At 38.2% G+C, this 19,018-nt stretch overlaps 1 protein-coding gene across 1 annotated transcript in view; it reads left to right on the top strand.

The window, feature by feature from the left end:
• The window catches only part of LOC118195454 (A disintegrin and metalloproteinase with thrombospondin motifs 6-like), a 493,619-nt gene that overhangs the window by 305,330 nt on the left and 169,271 nt on the right, over positions 1–19,018 (top strand). The window contains exon 11 of the mRNA XM_085819861.1: positions 7,015–7,160. Within this exon, the coding sequence (XP_085675987.1) occupies positions 7,015–7,160 (146 nt within the window). The remainder of the gene's footprint in view (positions 1–7,014; positions 7,161–19,018) is intronic.

Raw genomic sequence — 19,018 nt, 5'->3', positions numbered from 1 at the left:
CACAATATATGGACAATGCTACGGTTGTCGATAAGTGCTAATACGCTTGTTGCGACTAGTAAACAGTCCGTGCTATAAATATAAATTTTCATACGATTTTGTGCTTTTTTTTCGCATAAAGATTTTGTAAATTCATTAACAATGAGCAAAATTAATGCGACAAGTCAAGCAACGAAGAAAATGGTTAGGATCATCATAAAAGTGAAAAAAAGAGATTGTTGAAAAGTATGATGATGGCATACGTATCCGGCACTTGGTTGTTACATAACCGTATGTCGAATAGGATTGCGAGGAAAAAAAACAGACGCTTTTAAATCGGCAATCTTGCATTTTTAAATCGGCAACTTTGCGAAAAGGGTGAAATCGATTGCCAAACAAACATTAAAGATGTTCGAGCATCTTGAAAAGTTCATGTTTCACCCACCGCATTTGTATTTAAATCCTAAATAGTGTTCTAATAATAACAACAGGGCCTTTAAAACCAAGACAATTTTTGCTGTTTGATTGTTCGTCTACAAACATGATAATTGGACCCAGTTTACGCCAGCAGCGACGTAAAGTAATGCCTTTGTAGCATTCCAAGCAAGAGGAAGAGTAAATCTGGCCTCTGCCTAAGTAATTGTCTCTGAAAAAATCATGCACCTCTTCTTCAAACGATTTGTAACATTGGGTGGCAAAAGCATAACACAAGTGTTTTCCACATTTAAGTCTTCAGATTGCATATTTTGTCTCAAGCATCTCTTCGGATCTATAATACCTTTGTATTTAAATTCAAAGCTTCAAAATTCGTTATTTTGATATTGTCGGTTAACTGAGTGGCTACAAGATATTTTCCTCTAGTCTCTATAAATTAATTTAAACTGAAAGTATTTCATTTAAAATTCTAGATACATTAAACTGACCTTTTGTAGGTATTTGATGGTGTGGTGTATGTGATTATGGCAAAGCCTCGAGGGCTATCTGCCTAAGGGGAGGGATGCCTTCGTGGAGGACTTTCTAAGGGAAACTGGCTCTTATACACGTTACAAATGGGGAAAACCACGAAAACGCCTATGCAGCCAGCTCGTTCGCGGGATTCGAACCTCGGACCAAACTACCAGTGTTCAGCGACTTTAGTAGGTATTTGAGCTTTAATATCTGAACTATTTTATGCTTGAAACGGTAACTCTGAAAGCAAGCAAACGGCAAAAAGTTAAAAAACCAATATATGGAAAAATATATAAACATGCGGTTGGCGTTATTCAGAATTTACCTTTAATCTGTTGATCTACTATCCTATAAAACAAATGTATGGGAAAAAAAAAAAAAAAAAACTAATTTTGGCCTAAAGCAAGCTGAAAAACAGTTTTAATTCCAGTTATAATACGAGTAAATCTAAATTAAGAATTTAAAAAAACATACAAGTAAATATAAATTTGGCATTAGATCTTTCGTGCTTTAATGCTTTTATTAACAAATAATAATGAAATAGTGTTTGAAATCAGTTTTATGCCGGAAATTTCGATTGTTAATACAACGCCGCAATTCCTAATTTATCTTCGACTATCGTATCAGCATTAGAATTTATTTGTAAAGTCATAGTTGTGGCGCCATCTATTTCTCTTTGTGTTAACTACAGTATACTTACAGAAAACAAAACGAGGAATGTAGAAATATTCGTGTTACAACTAAGAAACCTGAAACTTATAAGGGAGTAAATGCTTAAAGTTTATATTACTGGCTCGAAAACATATATTTAAAGGGAGAAACAGAGTTTAGCATGCAAAATTTTTTGTGTAAATTGAAAGAAATTTCAAATAAAGTTAAGAGTTCATGATATAGCTTTGACGAGTCTATTTACATGAACCAGTGCTAAGAATTGTAAGTATTGTACTGTTTAATATATTTAAAATATATTTTTATTCAGAAACATTTGTGTAAATATGGTAGAATATAATTACTAATCTGGTAGTCATATACTGCTGGATAAATAAAATACTGCTGGATAAAAGGTACTAAAATTTACCTCTCAGGCCTTTGCTTAAGCACAATAAAATAAATATTCAATTACAACTGAACATTTCTTTAAATTATAATTTGAAACGTTATGGATAGATGGCGCCACCATGCCAAATGCGGATGATCAAAGTTTAAAAAAGGGATGATTAGCTCACCAAAAATATACCCATAATAACATTTAAACATATAAAGCAAATAGAAAACTAAAAGTAAAATTACTCGGTTTGAAAACAAACTAATTTCGTATCCGTAAAATAATGAACTTTCTTGCCGCGTGCCATACCAACAACTAACGGAGTTCGAAGGAGGCCGCATCGTCGGTATGGGTGAAAGCAGGGCCGTCTTAAGGAATTCGGCGCCCATGGGCTACTAAAAATAATGCGCCCTTCTTCCTAAGAAAATACACAGAATGGCAAATGGGAGTCGGAAAAGTTATACAAAACAAAAGTGACAGAACTAGAAAAAAACTATTTATTACTTTTATAATAAACTGTTATCTTTATTGTAACTTTTCTTTAAAGTCACTTATTTAAAAGATGGGTATAAATGTTTACCCAGATTTGAGGGGATTATCTCAATAATGACAGTTCCGATCAGTTTTTAGTCTAATCCTTAGAACTTGATCGGAACTATTATATGATTCTCCATCAGTGCATAACATAAACAAAAATAAAATTTAATTAAATAAAAAACCATTTAAGAACAAAAACACACCTTAATCTAAACAAATGTAACTTATATATTTACTTTCCTAGCTTTTTCTTTGGCAAACTGATCAATAATATTACTAGTATTTAAATTTTCAAATAAATCTCTTTCAATAGACAAAATACTTAAATCATTGAGTTTACTCTGTCCCAAAGAAGATCGTAAGTAATTTTTTATTCTTTTGATTGCTGAAAATGATCTTTCGCTACTGCAGTTTGTTGTGGCGATACTTAAAAATATGCGCAGTGCTGTGGTTACGTTTGGAAATGTAGATTCAATTTTTAACTCGATTATTGTCTTTAAACTTAGTTCTGCGATAGATATATTTTCGGTATTTTCCAATAAATTCACATGTTTAAAATGTAGGCATTCTTCAATAAAGTTGTTTTCTAAATCATTCTGATATATTTTGCACAACTTTGCAGCATTATTTCTAATTATGTCTTCATTTATATTTTTTAAATTAACTAGAAACCCAAATGTTGAATAAATGTCAACATATGCACATTTTCTCTTTTGTACTTCTGCTAGAATTTTATCAATAATAGCATAATATGTTATGCGGAATTCGTCATTTGCATCAAGTTGCACTTCTTCCGACGTATTTTCGTTGAACTGTCTTTTTCCTTTCCGTAACCGTTTGTATTCATAACAGCCAGATAATTTTATACCTTCTGATTTGTAAAGGTTAAACGAATCTATATTTCGTTTCGATTGTACAAATTTTTCTAAAGAAGCATATAATGAAACAATGCATTCAATTGTAATATCAACTTTTTGAAGCGATATATTAGTTTTATCGATGGTTTCCAATATTTCACTCCAAAATGCTATCATAATAGCAGTTTCCAATGAGTTGAACTCATTTAACAACCCCTGGGCTTCAACTTTTGTTGCAGGCTTTTGAAAATTATCTTCGTAAAGTTTAGTTAAAGCATTTTTAAAATTTTCATAGCCCGAAACCACTACTTTCACTGAATCAGCTCTTGCTGACCAACGAGTGTCGCCTAATTTTTTGGGAACTTTATTTTTTGCTGTTAGCGTATTTTTTAAAATTTCCCATCTTGATGTTGATGCGGCAAAGAAATTGTATAAGTTTTGTAGAAACAAAAACAATTTAGTTGCTTGTATGCAGCATTCAGCTGCTGATTGTCCAATTAAATTTAAAGAATGTGCCGCACAGGGCACGTAAATGGCAAGATTATTTCTAGATTTAATGCGTGCTTGGAGGCCATTATATATACCCGACATATTAGAGGCATTATCATAAGATTGTCCTCTACAATCTTCCAAACTAATATCTAAATCAGATAATAGCTTTAAAATACAGTCTTGCATTTATGAGCTCTTATGGCCCGTATTCTCCAAAAATTTTAAAAACCTTTCAACGGGTGTTCCATTTTTATTGACATATCTTACGACAATGGTTAATTGATCCATATGGGAAATATCGGGCGTCGAGTCTACTATAATAGAGTAATATTTTGCCTCTTTTAGTTCCGTGATAATAAAACATCTAACATTTCTGCCCAATATTTTTAGAAACTCATCACAAATATTTGCAGATAAATAAGAAATATTCCCAGTACCTTTATTTGCAAAATTAAATATGTGTTGTTACAAAATAGGGTCAAATTTTGCTAAAAGTTCTAAGCACCCTAAATAATTCCCATTATGTTTATCACCAATAGTTTGATTTTCTTCCCTAAAAGCCAAACCCCTTGAACTTAAAAATTTTATGACTTCGATGATACGTTCTAAAATATTTTTCCAGTAATTCGTATTTTTTCCATTGATATAATAGAATAATTTTTGAAATATTCCCATTTTTCTGTAGATCTGTTCACAATTATACAGGTGTTTTCTTTATGAAGGGCTGAATTTTCATGGTCCGAAATTTTTTCACTGTGTTTCCAATTGTTAAAACCTGCACTAAATGGATTATTGGCACTACCAAACACTTTGCAAGGGATGCAATATACTTTTCCTGAAGTATTTGAGTATAAAAAGCCAGTTTTTTTTTTTTTTTTTTTTTTTTGTTGTTTTCCGTTTTGTAAACGTCTATAAAATATCATTTTTGTAGCATACTTGCTCTGTGATTTGTAGACCACTTTAGATGCAGAAAAGTCTAGTTCTTGAATGTCTACCTCTACGTTAGATATGTTCTTCATTATATCTATAATTTTATCTTTGCTTAATCTTCCCTATAATGCTGGATCAGTATAATTAACACTCAACATATTACTAAGTTCATCTTCATCTAAATATTCTCTTTCTTGATCTTCTGGCTGTGGCTGTTCCATGTTTTGTTGTTTCTGGTCCTCTTCTTTTTCTTTCACATTTGATTGCTGGGCATTATTGTCATACTGTTGTTGAATTTTTTATTTTCCCTCTTTGTGTTGCTCATCTTTTAATTTACGGTTGGCGGAACCAGATAATTTTTTTCGTTTATGTTCCATGGTTGTCTAGTTAGTTAGAAATAAAAATCAGTTTAATATTTTAAGAAGTGTTTTAATTTAAAAATAAGTAAAAACTAATAAAGTGAAAAATAAATTTTTACTATATCGCAAATAAAAAATTGCCGCCTCAAAAGGCTTGCGCCCTGGGGCTATAGCCCATTTAGCCCTGTGGTTAGGGCGGCACTGGGTGAAAGAGTTTGACTTTCGTATCGAGCAATCGTAGCCCGCACGCAGCGCAATGCCACAACAATGACGCGGCTTTGGAAAAAATGGACATAGGAGAATCAAATAAGGTGAAATCCTGGCAGTGGGGTACGTAGTAGCGCAACGGCACGGGACGACAGACGCCTTATCTGCATGGCTGTGACGGATCGTACAGTGTCCTGTCGTGTGTTAGCACAACTTTGCAGTACGGCTATAGGTGTTGTCTAGCTTCACGGTTCGTTGCCGTCTGCTGCAGCATGAACTGCGTGACAGGGTTCCTCTCAGGATTTCCCTATCGTTGAATCACAGACGCCTCCGACTTCAATCAGCACGGCAACACAGATCGTGGCGTGCCCTGTGGCAACAAGGTGTTTACTCCGACGGATCTCGCTACACTATGGAGTACAATAATGGAGAAGTACGCATCAGATCTTACAGAGGGGATCGTCTGCTCCCACAGTGTTATCCAGCGTCATATCACACAAACGTCTGGGGAGCTATTGGGTATAACTGTCGATCCCATCTAGTGCAGATTGCGGGAAACCTCAACAGTGATACTGCTTTTACCCAGATATGTGGCCCATTGAGCATGTCTAGAATTTCATTGGTCGGCGACTCGCTCGTACAGCTGCTGGGGCACAGACTAAGACTGAACTTAGGCGCCATATGGAATGCCATTCCCCAGGATTACATTCAGAACCTGTATGATTCAATGCCACGATGTATACAGGCTCTCATCGCACGGCGTGGCACAGACACAAAGTACTGATTTCCGATGTTAGTTCTATATTGTAAATTTGATCATTTTTTTTGTACCATTATCAGCATATGTGGAATAAATTTCATTCACTTCCAACAACTCTTTCACGGTGTTGTAGTTTAAGTGTCTATAAAAATAGACCGTGATTAGCCATACTTATGCATGGCTCTGAAACTTGGACTGAATTACCGGAGTCACTACTGGTTCACTAGAGTTAGCCTGTTATGAGTAAAAAAACCTCATTTTGCTGATCTTGAATGAAATTCCTAATAAACAATTTTGCTGTTTTTGAATAGAAAGTCGTGAGGAAAAAAAACCAAGAATCCAAAAGCCGCTGATTTCTATTGGTGGCTTGTGGCGACATAGACATAATAAAGATTACATAAATTATATATTAACAGAACGATGATATCAAATACATTAAAATTAACTGCGCGAAATTTGCTAAGCACATTTGACTAATGATTTGTGCTTCTATAACGTTTAAAATTTCAAATTACAAACCAAAGAGGAAACTTGTTGGAGAAAGGTACTGGCTTCGATGGTTGGATTACGAATTAGAAAACTCTAACCAAACGGAGAATAAAGTGGAAAAGGGTTCAAACAAAACCCCAACCCTGGGCACCCTGCAGTAGAAAGGAATTCTTCACATTAAAACATTAAAAACTTAATTTTAAGGGAAATTCCAAACATTCAGAATTCCCCTAATCTATATAGTATGTAACGAATAACGAAGAATTCTTAAAACTGGGCATTTAATTATATCTTAAACGTAAATCGAACATAGAAGTCGATGTGCTCATTAGAAGGATAAATATATGTTCTGGCATATTCTAAATAATTATTAAAAAAAATGAATTCTTACAGCAGTGAATTATTTTTCAGTGGTGTCAAATGGGACGCTGTACCGAAATCGGAGAAAGACCCGAAGCCATTGACGGCGAATGGGGAGAGTGGGGGCCATGGTCCCAGTGTTCCAGGTCCTGTGGAGCTGGAGTCAGCCTATCGCAAAGACACTGCGATAACCCAATGTAAGTCTTCTTTCCATGACTCAATGATATTTATTCACGAAACTTTCAAATAACGTGTTAGTTCCTATAGACAGAATTACGTCTGAAATTGGCATGAGAGTTTTCTTGTTCTGATGAATAAAGCAATAAAATACATTCTGTAGTATGAATCTGAAGTGGATATTTTACGTTAATCTTTTACCCGTAATAAACTTTTAACTCTTTAAATGAACAAAATTAGATTTCACGAAAACTTAAGGGGGGGAAACCCACAACTCGCTTATTTTTCATGAAATCAAATCAATAAAATTACCAGTTGTTGCTAGGCCATCTTATGAAAATTAAAATGTACAGAAATTAAAGATAAGATGAAGAGGAAAAGCAGAGGACGCTACATACTTCCCTTCCCAGTGAAAACGATTAGCAGACATAATCCTTTAAATGGGGTGGAAACCTAACATTCCTCCCACTGCGTGTGGTATAGTGTATACGGCGAAATTTTCTCCGAACACTGCACACACAGTGTGAACCTCCGAGGTTCGCACTGTGTGTGCAGATCTAGATAATTCATGTCCCTGTGAGTTTCAAGAGGCTGCTCATCTTTTATGGTAAAACATGGTTTCAGTCTATCAATTGAAATTCTTTCGAGAATTCCATCAACTTCAATGTTAAAATATTTTGGTGCTCGGTGTTTGACAACATAAGGCTCAAGATAAACTGGTTGCAAAGATGAAGTGGCCATGTTATTGCAGATGAAAACATTGCAGCAATTGAAAAGGTGTTTTGAAACGAATTCAGCTGTATTGCCATGGGTAGTCTTTGCAGAAGGTATTATGCTACAGATAATAATTTGTAGCCTTTGCATGAACTCCGAGTGTGTAACATTAGGGATCGTGGTAACGAATTTTCCAGGTAATCAAAGGGAACTTCCGTAAAGAAGCTCGGCTGAAGAGTATCCTATATCTTCTTTCAGTGCAGAGAGTAATCCGAGAAGAACCAAAGGCAAAGCGTCTACCCAAGATTTGCTTTGTTATAAATGACATATGAATAAATGACATATGAAGCTTGCCTTCATAATCCTGTGTTGTCGCTCAATTAATCCGTTCGATTGTGGATGGTATGCTGCTATTCTGGATTTTTGAAAACTGAAGTATTTGCTCAAAGATGAGAAGAGTTGACTTTCAACCTGACATCCTTGATCAGATGTTATAGGCTGTAGTATTCCAAAACGAGAAATCCAGGTTGAGATCATCCTCTTTGCAATTGTTTCTGCTAATTGATCCGCCATAGGAAGGGCTTCAAACCCATCTTGAAAAACGATCAACCATCGTTAGTAAGTATCTGACATGATAGCGAGGGTCCAACAATATCAATGTGAACGTGTTGAAAACGTTCAAGGGGAATCTTGAAGTCCATAAGAGCTGATTTTGTATGTCATTGAACCTTAGATCGTTGGCATTCTATGAATTCCCTTCACCATAACTGACAATCTTTATTGATATCTGGCCATATGAATCTTTTCTTAATTAATTTTCTTGTGCTTCTAATCCCTGTATGAGATAAGGTATAAATAGAAGAAAATATCTGTCGGCGAATGTTTCAGGGAATGTATGGGAGGTATCACAATAAATCGATGATTGGTGAAGATATCACAATGAATCGATTTGTCGGTACCTGGAATGGAAATCTGAGCCATTCTCAGCTTTGGGTTGTTTTTTAGAATTGTTAACTCTTTATCCGCTTGAAATTATGCAATAGTTGCGTAATGAGTCGGAGATGGTGTGGAGAGGGTATTGAAATTTCGGAAAGAGCATCTGCAACAACGTATTCTTTTCCCTTGACGAAGCGAATATTCGTTGAAATATCCTCCAAGGAATCCTTCTGATCAATCCTCCAAGGAACGACAAGTACGTGGCTATTAAAGACAGACTAATTTCCATCTTTGCCAAAACCGAAACGCAAAAGACACCAAAATTATTAACTGAGGTGGAATTGGGTAATAGAAAACCTTCACAGTTGTTAGGTGAAATGAAGAATTTAGCTTCAGATAAGGTAGGTGAAGCTTTTCTTAAAACTCCCTGGCTTCAAAGATTACCTACGGCAATCTCGAGCATTTTATCCAACAGCGGCGATTTGATTTAGCCAAATAGCCCCAAAAATGTGGGAAATAAAATCCACCTCACATAAGAATGCCGCTGTAGCTTGCTCTAGAGATGAGAATGTGTTAGTTAAACTACAAGCAGATTTCAGAGTCATCCCTAGAAGTTAGGGAACTGAATAAAAGACATTATTCTAGACGTCAACAGTTCAGATCTCGCTCTAGAAGTAATTCTATTAATAGGCGTAATAGCGGAAATGAAAGTTTATGTTATTATCACTCAAGGTTTAGTGATAAGGCTTTCAAATGCAATAATCCTTGCAATTGGCCTAACCAATGTTCACCCGCAGGAAATCTGAATCCCCGACTCTCGCAGGCGACAGAGTGCCAAGGGATAGAGATGTGCAGTTTCTAAATTGATCTGTGTCACATGGCTTGCGTAGCGCTGATTACGTAACTAATTCGGAACCTAAACTGAGAATTTTGAGAAGTGAAACTTTTCTAACCTAAACCAAAACTTTTCTCTTCGTAAGCTTTCAAAACTGGGTAAATACGCACTTCGCTTCTACCTTTTCTACTGCTTGGATGTTATTTCGGTATGCTTTTCTTCCTATCGCAATACTATCAAAAATGTAAATGTTCTTGAATAAGCACGATTAGAGTGTCAAGTAAATTGCGGCCACAAATGTGAAGTTAAATAAAAATGGAATTTAATCTGCCTCGACTGCCAAGTTTCCTATTCATTATGGATCAGCATTCTACGCAAAGAGAGAGTGAGTGAGAGATTATGGCGCAAAACCAAAGATGATTATAGTGCGCCAAACACGAGATGGGGTGAGTACAATTGATGAAATTAAAATACAATAAATAAAAACAAGTAGACAAATGTATCAAATCCAGAGGATGAAGTCATATAAGAACAAGTTAAAACCACACATTTAAAATTTAAGATACAATGTTTAAAACAAATTACATTAGGTGATAAAAGCCAGTTTCTTTCAAATAATAAAATAAATTACAATTGACCTCTCTTCCGATTAAACGGTCGAGAGGCAAGTCACAGCTATTAAAATATTTCTGGCGAAGACTATTAAAACATGGACACTCAATTAAAATATGACGAACAGATAAACAAACATTACAATTAAAACACACAGGCTCATTCTCAGCTTTTAAAAGGTAGTTATGTGTGACCAATTCTGAGGCGAGTCAAAAGAACTTCCTCCTTACGATTTTTGGTAGATTCCCAATGCTCAATTCTAGGTTTTACTTGTCTTAACTTGTTTTGAAGCTGAACATCCCAAATTTGTTGCCATTTTTTTCGGACCTTTCCCTTGATGACACAGCAAATATCTCTAAAAGGGACAAGGCGACTAGACAGTTGAACAGTAGATTTGGCTGCGATATCTGCAAGCTCATTTCCCTTTATTCCAGCATGTCCAGGAACCCAGCAGTACAGGACTTCATATCCTCGAATCGTTAAGTTTATATGAATTTTGAGAACATCGACTACCACAGGATTCTGAGTGTTGGGAAAAGCTTCCAAAGATTTCAGAGCACTATACGAGTCTGTATAAACTACGAACTTTTTGTGGCAGAGCTTCGAGATGTACAAAAGATCATAATATATTGCAGTTAATTCAGATATTATGACTGAGCAAGCATGGTGCAGGCATCTGCCCTCAATGTAATCTTCAAATACAAAAGCCATCCCGACATGATCATTTGACTTTGATCCATCTGTGTAAATCGGATAATAACTGCTATATTTCTGCCTGTGCTCAGCAAAGAGTTGTCTGTAAACGATCTCGTTAGTGCTCGGCTTCACGTGATGTTTGAAAACATCAAGAAGCTGAATCCGTGAATTTTCCCAAGGTGGAATTTCGAAATTCTGTACTGCTTGGGGGCGCATATCAGAGAGGGAATGTTCCTCAATGACAGGGCGAACTCTTAAAGGAAACGTAGGAACGCAGGATGGACGCGTTTCAAATAAAACGTTACACGCATCATCGAATAAGCACAGCTTATTGGGATGTTCAGGTGGGATAGAATATTAAAATATTGCAAGAGGGACATTTGCTCACGCCTCAGATAAAGTGACGGTTCGTTACAGTCAACATACAGGCTCTGGACGGGAGAGGTCCTGAAAGCTCCTGAACAAATGCGCAGAGCTTGATGGTAAACAGGATCCAGTTTTAACAATACTGATGGCCGAGCGGATCCATAAAGAACTGAGCCATAGTCCAGTTTAGAGCGGACGAGCGCTCTGTAAATGCGAAGCATGGAGCAACGCTCTGCACCCCAGGAGGTGTTTGCTAACACTTTTAAAATATTTAGTGTTCTTAGACACTTCTTTCTCAGGTTTAAAACATGAGAAAGGAAAGTCAATTTTCGGTCGAACGTCACTCCTAAAAATTTTACTTCGGGCGTAACTGGAATAATTGTACCATTCAGATATAACTCAGGCTCAGGATGGAGACCTCGCTTCCTACAAAAGTGAACACACACAGTTTTCTGTTTGGAAAAAGTAAATCCCTGTTTTTTGACCATTCTTGGATCTTATTCAGAGCCATCTGCAATTGCCTCTGTACGTATCTCATGTCTGCTCCTCGACAGCTAATCTGCAGATCATCAACATATAGAGATCCCAAGATGGTGGGAGGAAGTTCTTTTAGTACAGAGTTTATTTTTAAACTAAACAGGGTTACACTAAGCACACAGCCTTGAGGCACACCCTCTTCCTGTTGGAAAACATCTGAAAAAACAGAGCCAATCCTTACTTGAAAAGTTCTACTGTTCAAGAAATTCTGAATGAAAATTGGTAGGTTGCCGCGCAAGCCACTCTCGTGAAGATCCCGGAGTATACCGTATCTCCATGCCTTATCATAAGCTTTTTCAATGTCGAAGAATATCGAGACAAGGTGGCTTCTTCTTACAAATGCTTTTCGAATAGATGTCTCTAAGAGAAGCATGTTATCTACAGTTGTTCTTCCCTTTCGAAAACCGCTCTGATAAGGCGATATAATATTATTTTTTTCTAAGAAGTAGACTAGGCGGCTGTTTACCATCTTTTCAAACAGTTTGCAAACACAACTGATAAGGGCAATTGGCCGATAGTTCGAGGGATTCCTCGGGTCTTTCCCTGGCTTCGCAATAGGAATGACAACAGCTCTCCTCCATGCACTGGGAAATGTACGCTCCTTCCACACTCTATTGTAAAGTGTGAGAAGGGCACTCAGTGACTTATAGGACAGATGCTTTAGCATTTCATAATACACGCCATCTAGACCAGGACAAGACCTATGTGTCTGCAACAAAGCTCTCCTTAATTCAACCATAGTAAAGTCTCTATTGTACGGCTCAGATTTGGAAGAGTTGAATGCGATGGGATTTATTTCAGAGTGTTGCTTGATAGAGAGAAATGCAGGTGAATAGTTTCTGCTTGAAGAAACGGCAGCAAATGTCTCACCAATAGTATTTACAATTTCTTCTATGGAGCTAATCACTCGGCCATCTTTTTCCAGAAAGGAAAGTGAGTGGTGTTTATACATTCCGCATGCTTTTCGAACTCTTTCCCAAACCCGCTTACTAGGCGTAGAGGATGTTATTGAGGACACATATGAAATCCAGGAATCCCTCTGGTTCTGCCTTCTTACTTTTCGTGCATTTGCTTTGGCTCTTTTAAAGGCTATGAGGTTTCGCAGAGTAGGATATCTACGAAAAATACCCCATGCTTTTTTTCTGTTTTTTCAGTGTTTCATGACAGTCGCGATTCCACCATGGTTTCGTATATTTAAGCATTTTTCCTGATGTTCTAGGAATCGAAAGCATAGCTGCCTGAATAATAGTATTAGTAACAGCTTCCACAGCGTCATCGATATTCACATCTTTTACCATTTCCTCTGTGAGCTCTGCGGAGGAAGAGAAGAGTTCCCAGTCTGCCCTGTCCAGTATAAACCGAGGGAGTCTTGACATGGGGTTTGCTCCTCTTCGTGCAAGAGATACAAAAATGGGATACTGATCGCTGTTGTACAGGCCATTTCCGACACTAAAAGTGCAAAATGGCAACAGAGATGGTGAACGGATGGCAAGGTCGAGAGCGTGGAATGTCCTTGAAGGCTCATGGATGTAAGTATTCTACCCATTATTCAGGAGACAAAGGCTATGATCTTCGATTATCTGCTCAATTTGTCTTCCACGGCAATTTGTATCTTTACTACCCCAGAGCGGACTATGGCCGTTAAAATCTCCTATTATAATGAAAGGCTCAGGCAGCTGCTCTAAAAGATCATTTAAATCTTTCTGATCAATGTGCTGATTTGGAGGCAAATACAAAGAAACAAATGAAACAACAATATCAAAATTTATTTGAGTAGCGACAACTTGGAGGGATGTCGTCAAAGAAAGAACATTTGAGTGATAATCCAGTGAGGAGAGGAGACCTCCACCTCCACTGGCGCGTTCACCTGCAAAGTTATCCTTCCTGACGAAAGAAAACCTCCGAAGTTTTGCCTGTTGTTCTGGTTTTAGATTTGTTTCCTGTATTGCGAAGCATACAGGATGATACACATTAATTATAGATTTGATGTCTAGCAAATTTCGGTGGAAACCGCGACAGTTCCATGACACGAGGGTGGCCATTATGAATGGTTTTTGTTTTTCCTGTGCTGTTCTTTTGTTTTTCGTGGAAGTAGATGCCTGGGAACTTCCAGACCCTCTTCCACTTCCATAAAGTCTGAATCCGCAGATTCAGAAATCATCTCATCAAGAGAACTATTGCTGCGACTCCTATTTTTATTTGATGTTTTTTGTGTGGCAATTTTGGGCTTACTTTGAATAACTGTTTCTTTTTTTTGTAGTATATGGGTTGCATTTTCTTTTTTCTTGTTGGATGTAGACGGTTGGGTTTTATTTAGTAGGGTCTGTGTGCCTATTGAAGTTTGGGTGGCAACTGTACGAGATGATTTAACAGCACTGGAGTATGATGTATTTGGTCGAAACTGTGTGCTCTGGACTAGTCTTCTGGCTTCGGCGTAAGAGATGTTTTTTGTAACTTTTGTAGTCTGGATTTCATTTTCTGATTTCCACTTTGGGCACAAGCGAGAAAATGCTGGGTGGTCACCCTTGCAATTTATACACAAAGGCGCAGCGGTACAATTATCAGAATCGTGGCCAATCTGTGAGCATCGGGCGCATGTGAGGCTGCCACGACAAGACGTCTTAGAATGGCCGAAACGCTGGCATTGGAAACATCGCATAGGGTTTGGAATATAAGGTCTTACAGGAATATTTAGATATCCGGCCTTAATATTCTTAGGCAGATCAGGCGTGTTGAAGGTAAGGATCACGTGTTTCGTGTCTATCAACTTACCTTCTTTACGCATCTTGATCCGCCTTACACCGCAGACATTTTGTTCGGATAGCTCAGAAGCGATCTCTTCTTCAGAAACATACAGAAGGTCGAATTCTGAGATTACACCTTGACAATAGTTCAGTGACTTATGTGGTGTTACAGTGACATTCGCTTGCCCAAGTTTAGTTATCTGAAGTAAAGAGTGAGTGAGTGAGTGAGTGAGTGATTATGGCGCAAAAACCAGAGATGGTTATGACGTGCCAAACACAAGATGGGATAATTACAATTGATAACATTAAAATTCAATCAATAAAAACAAGTAGATAAAGGTACCAAATCCAGAGGATGAAGTCATATAAACAAAAGTTAAAAGCACACATTAAAATTCAAGACACAGTTTTCAAAACAAATTACATTTGGTAATAAAAGCCAGTCTCTTTTAAATAATAAAATAAATTACAATTGACCTCTCTTCCGATTAAACGGTCGAGAGGTAAGTCACAGCTATTAAAATATTTCTGGCGAAGACAATTAAAACATGGACACTCAATTAAAATATGACGAACAGATAAACAAACATTGCAATTAAAACAAACAGGCTCATTTTCAGCTTTGAGAAGATAGTTATGTGTGACTCTAGTGTGACCAATTCTGAGGCGAGTCAAAAGAACGTCCTCCTTACGATTTCCAGCAAAATCTCAATGCTCAATTCTAGGCTTGACGTTTCGCAACTTGTTGTGATGCTGAACACCCCAAAATTGCTGCCATTTTCTTCGGACCTTTCCCTTGATGACATTGCAGATATCTCTAAAAGGGATAAGGCGACTGGACAGTTCAACAGCAGATTTGGCTGCGATATCTGCAAGCTCATTTCCCTTTATTCCAGCATGTCCAGGAACCCAGCAGTACAGGACTTCATAACCTCGAATCGTTAAATTTATATGAATTTTGAGAACATCCACTACCACAGGATTCTGAGTGTTGGGAAAAGCTTCCAAGGATTTAAGAGCACTATACGAGTCTGTGTAAACTATGAACTTTTTTGGCAGAGCTTTGAGATGTACAAAAGACCATAATATATAGCAGTCAGTTCAGATGTTAGGACTGAGAAAGCATGGTGCAGGCATATGCCCTCTATGTGATTTTCGAATACAAAAGCCATCCCAACAGGATCATTTGACTTTGATCCATCTGTGTATATCAGATAATAACTGCTATATTTGTGCCTGTGCTCAGCAAAGAGTTGTCTGTAAACGATCTCATTAGTGCTTGCCTTCACGTGATGTTTGAAAACATCAAGAAGTTGAATCTGTGAATTTTCCCAAGGTGGGATTTCAAAGTTCTGTACTGCTTGGGGGCGCATATCAGAGAGGGAAAGTTCCTCAATGATAGGGCGAAGTCTTAAAGGAAAGGTAGGAACACAGGATGGACGTGTTTCAAATAAAGTGTTACACTCATTATCAAGTAAGCACGGCTTATTGGGATGTTCAGGTTGGGATAAGATATTAAAATATTGTAAAAGAGACAATTGCTCACGCCTCAGATAAAGTGATGGTTCGTTAGAGTCAACGTATAGGCTCTGTACAGGAGAAGTCCTGAAAGCTCCTGAACAAATCCGCAAACCTTGATGGTGAACAGGATCCAGTTTTAACAAAACAGATGAGCGAGCGGATCCATAAACCACTGAGCCATAGTCCAGTCTAGAGCGGACAAGCGCTCTGTAAATGCGAAGCATGGAGCAACGCTCTGCACCCCAGGAGGTGTTCGCCAACACTTTTAAAATATTTAGTGTTTTTAGACACTTCTTTCTCAGGTTTAAAACATGAGAAAGGAAAGTCAATTTCTGGTCGAACGTCACTCCTAAAAATTTCACTTCGGGGGCAACTGGAATAATTGTACCTTTTAGATATAACTCAGGTTCAGGATGGAGACCTCGCTTCCTACAAAAGTGCACGCACACAGTTTTCTGTTTCGAAAAGGTAAATCCCTGTTTGTCTGACCATTCCTGGATCTTATTCAGAGCCATCTGCAATTGCGTCTCTATGTATCTCATGTCTGCTCCTCAACAGCTAATCTGTAAATCATCTACATATAGTGATCCCAAGATGGTAGGAGGAAGTTCTTTTAATACAGAATGTATTTTTAAACTGAACAGCGTTACACTAAGCACACAGCCTTGAGGCACACCCTCTTCCTGTTGGAAAACATCCGAAAAAAACAGAGCCAATCCTTACTTGAAAAGTTCTAGCGTTCAAAAATTCTGTATGAAAATTGGTAGGTTGCCGCGCAAGCCACTCTCGTGAAGATCCCGGAGTATACCGTATCTCCATGCCTTATCATAAGCTTTCTCAATGTCGAAGAATATTGAGACAAGGTGACTTCTTCTGACAAAGGCTTTTCGAATAGATGTCTCTAATAGAAGCATATTGTCTACGGTCGTTCTCCCCTTTCGAAAACCGCTGTGATAAGGCGATATAATATTATTCTTTTCCAAGAAGTAGACTAGGTGGCTGTTTACCATCTTTTCAAACAGTTTGCAAACACAACTGGTAAGGGCAATTGGCCGATAGTTCGAGGGATTCCTCGGGTCTTTCCCTGGCTTCGCAATAGGAATGACAACAGCTCTCCTCCAGGCACTGGGAAATGTACGCTCCTTCCACACTCTATTGTAAAGTGTGAGAAGGGCACTCAGTGACTTATAGGACAAATGCTTTAGCATTTCATAATACACGCCATCTAGACCAGGACAAGACCTATGTGTCTGCAACAAAGCTCTCCTTAATTCAACCATAGTAAAGTCTCTATTGTACGGCTCAGATTTGGAAGAGTTGAATGCGATGGGATTTATTTCAGAGTGTTGCTTGATAGAGAGAAATGCAGGTGAATAGTTTCTGCTTGAAGAAACGGCAGCAAATGTCTCACCAATAGTATTTGCAATTTCTTCTATGGAGCTAATCACTCGGCCATCTTTTTCCAGAAAGGAAAGTGAGTGGTGTTTATACATTCCGCATGCTTTTCGAACTCTTTCCCAAACCCGCTTACTAGGCGTAGAGGATGTTATTGAGGACACATATGAAATCCAGGAATCCCTCTGGCTCTGCCTTCTTACTTTTCGTGCATTTGCTTTGGCTCTTTTAAAGGCTATGAGGTTTCGCAGAGTCGTATATCTTCGAAAAATACCCCATGCTTTTTTCTGTTCTTTCAGTGCTTCATGACAGTCGCGATTCCACCATGGTTTTGAATATTTTAGTATTTTTCCTGATGTTCTAGGAATCGAAAGCATAGCTGCCTGAATAATAGTATTAGTAACAGCTTCCACAGCGCCATCGATATGCACAGCTTCTACCATTTCCTCTGTGAGCTCTGCAGAGGAAGAGAAGAGTTCCCAGTCTGCCCTGTCCAGTATAAACCGAGGGAGTCTCGTCATGGGGTTTGCTCCTCTTCATGCAAGAGATACAAAAGCCACTGACACAAGGACTGGTGACCAGCCGATTGACACCCGTGAGGACGACTAAGGTGCCTACCGTTTAGCTGAAGCAGAGGCCAAAGCAGTGTGTTGGGGACAGTACCTCGCCCCTCAACTACCAGGACCCTCCTTTCCAGCGACACGGGTCTCCACGCACGGCAAACACGTGGGCAGTTTTCTTGCCACTCGAGAACTAGAGACAAAGTCTGTTCCAGTCTTTCGTGACGAGCCCCAAACTCCGTAGAGAGAAACCACAAGGGAGAAGGGAAGGGGAAAAGTTCCAGCCAAGAGGAGCGGAGACGGAAAAGAGGATAGATCACTGGGGCTCTAGGATCGTGACACCCGTCTCATCAAGAAGATGATCTCCTGAAGGGCTAGGGTACCTCGGGATTGCCACACTCGTACTCACAAAAGTGAGCCCCTGAGTGTTCTGAAGTAAAGAAGCAGACTGGGTGGCTGAGTTTGTATCAATAAGTAAGTCTCCGGAGCGGAGACGCTTTATATTTCTCGGCTCACCAATACAAGACTGGATATATTTGTTTATTACGAAAGGAGACATCTTATGCATTTCGCCAGAAGGACTAGAGATTACTAGGAAACGGGGACTATTGTTATGATTTTTTTTATTTGCATCTGTCCGTAATTTTTTTGCAGAATTTTCAGAACTAGGTTGAGTGACTGGTTTAGTAGGAGACGTTTCAGAACTATGTTGAATGATTGGTTTATTAGTAGATGTTTCAGAACTAGGTTGAGTGACTGGTTTAGTAGGAGATGTTTCAGAACTAGGTTGAATGATTGGTTTAGTAGTAGACGTTTCAGAACTAGGTTGAGAGACTGGAGTGACTTCAAAATATTTTAATAAAAAAATATGTGAATTTGCCATATTGAAAATAGAAAAGATTCGGGTCCGACGGCCCCGCCCACCACGGAGCCCAACAAGGGAACGCAGATTCCTGTGTTAG

This window comes from Stegodyphus dumicola, chromosome 7 (genome assembly GCF_044657685.1).
Source record: "Stegodyphus dumicola isolate Sdum_Otavi_A_Nest chromosome 7, ASM4465768v1".
NCBI classification, from domain to species: Eukaryota; Metazoa; Arthropoda; class Arachnida; order Araneae; family Eresidae; genus Stegodyphus; species Stegodyphus dumicola.
This window is presented reverse-complemented; position numbering and strand designations above follow the sequence as displayed.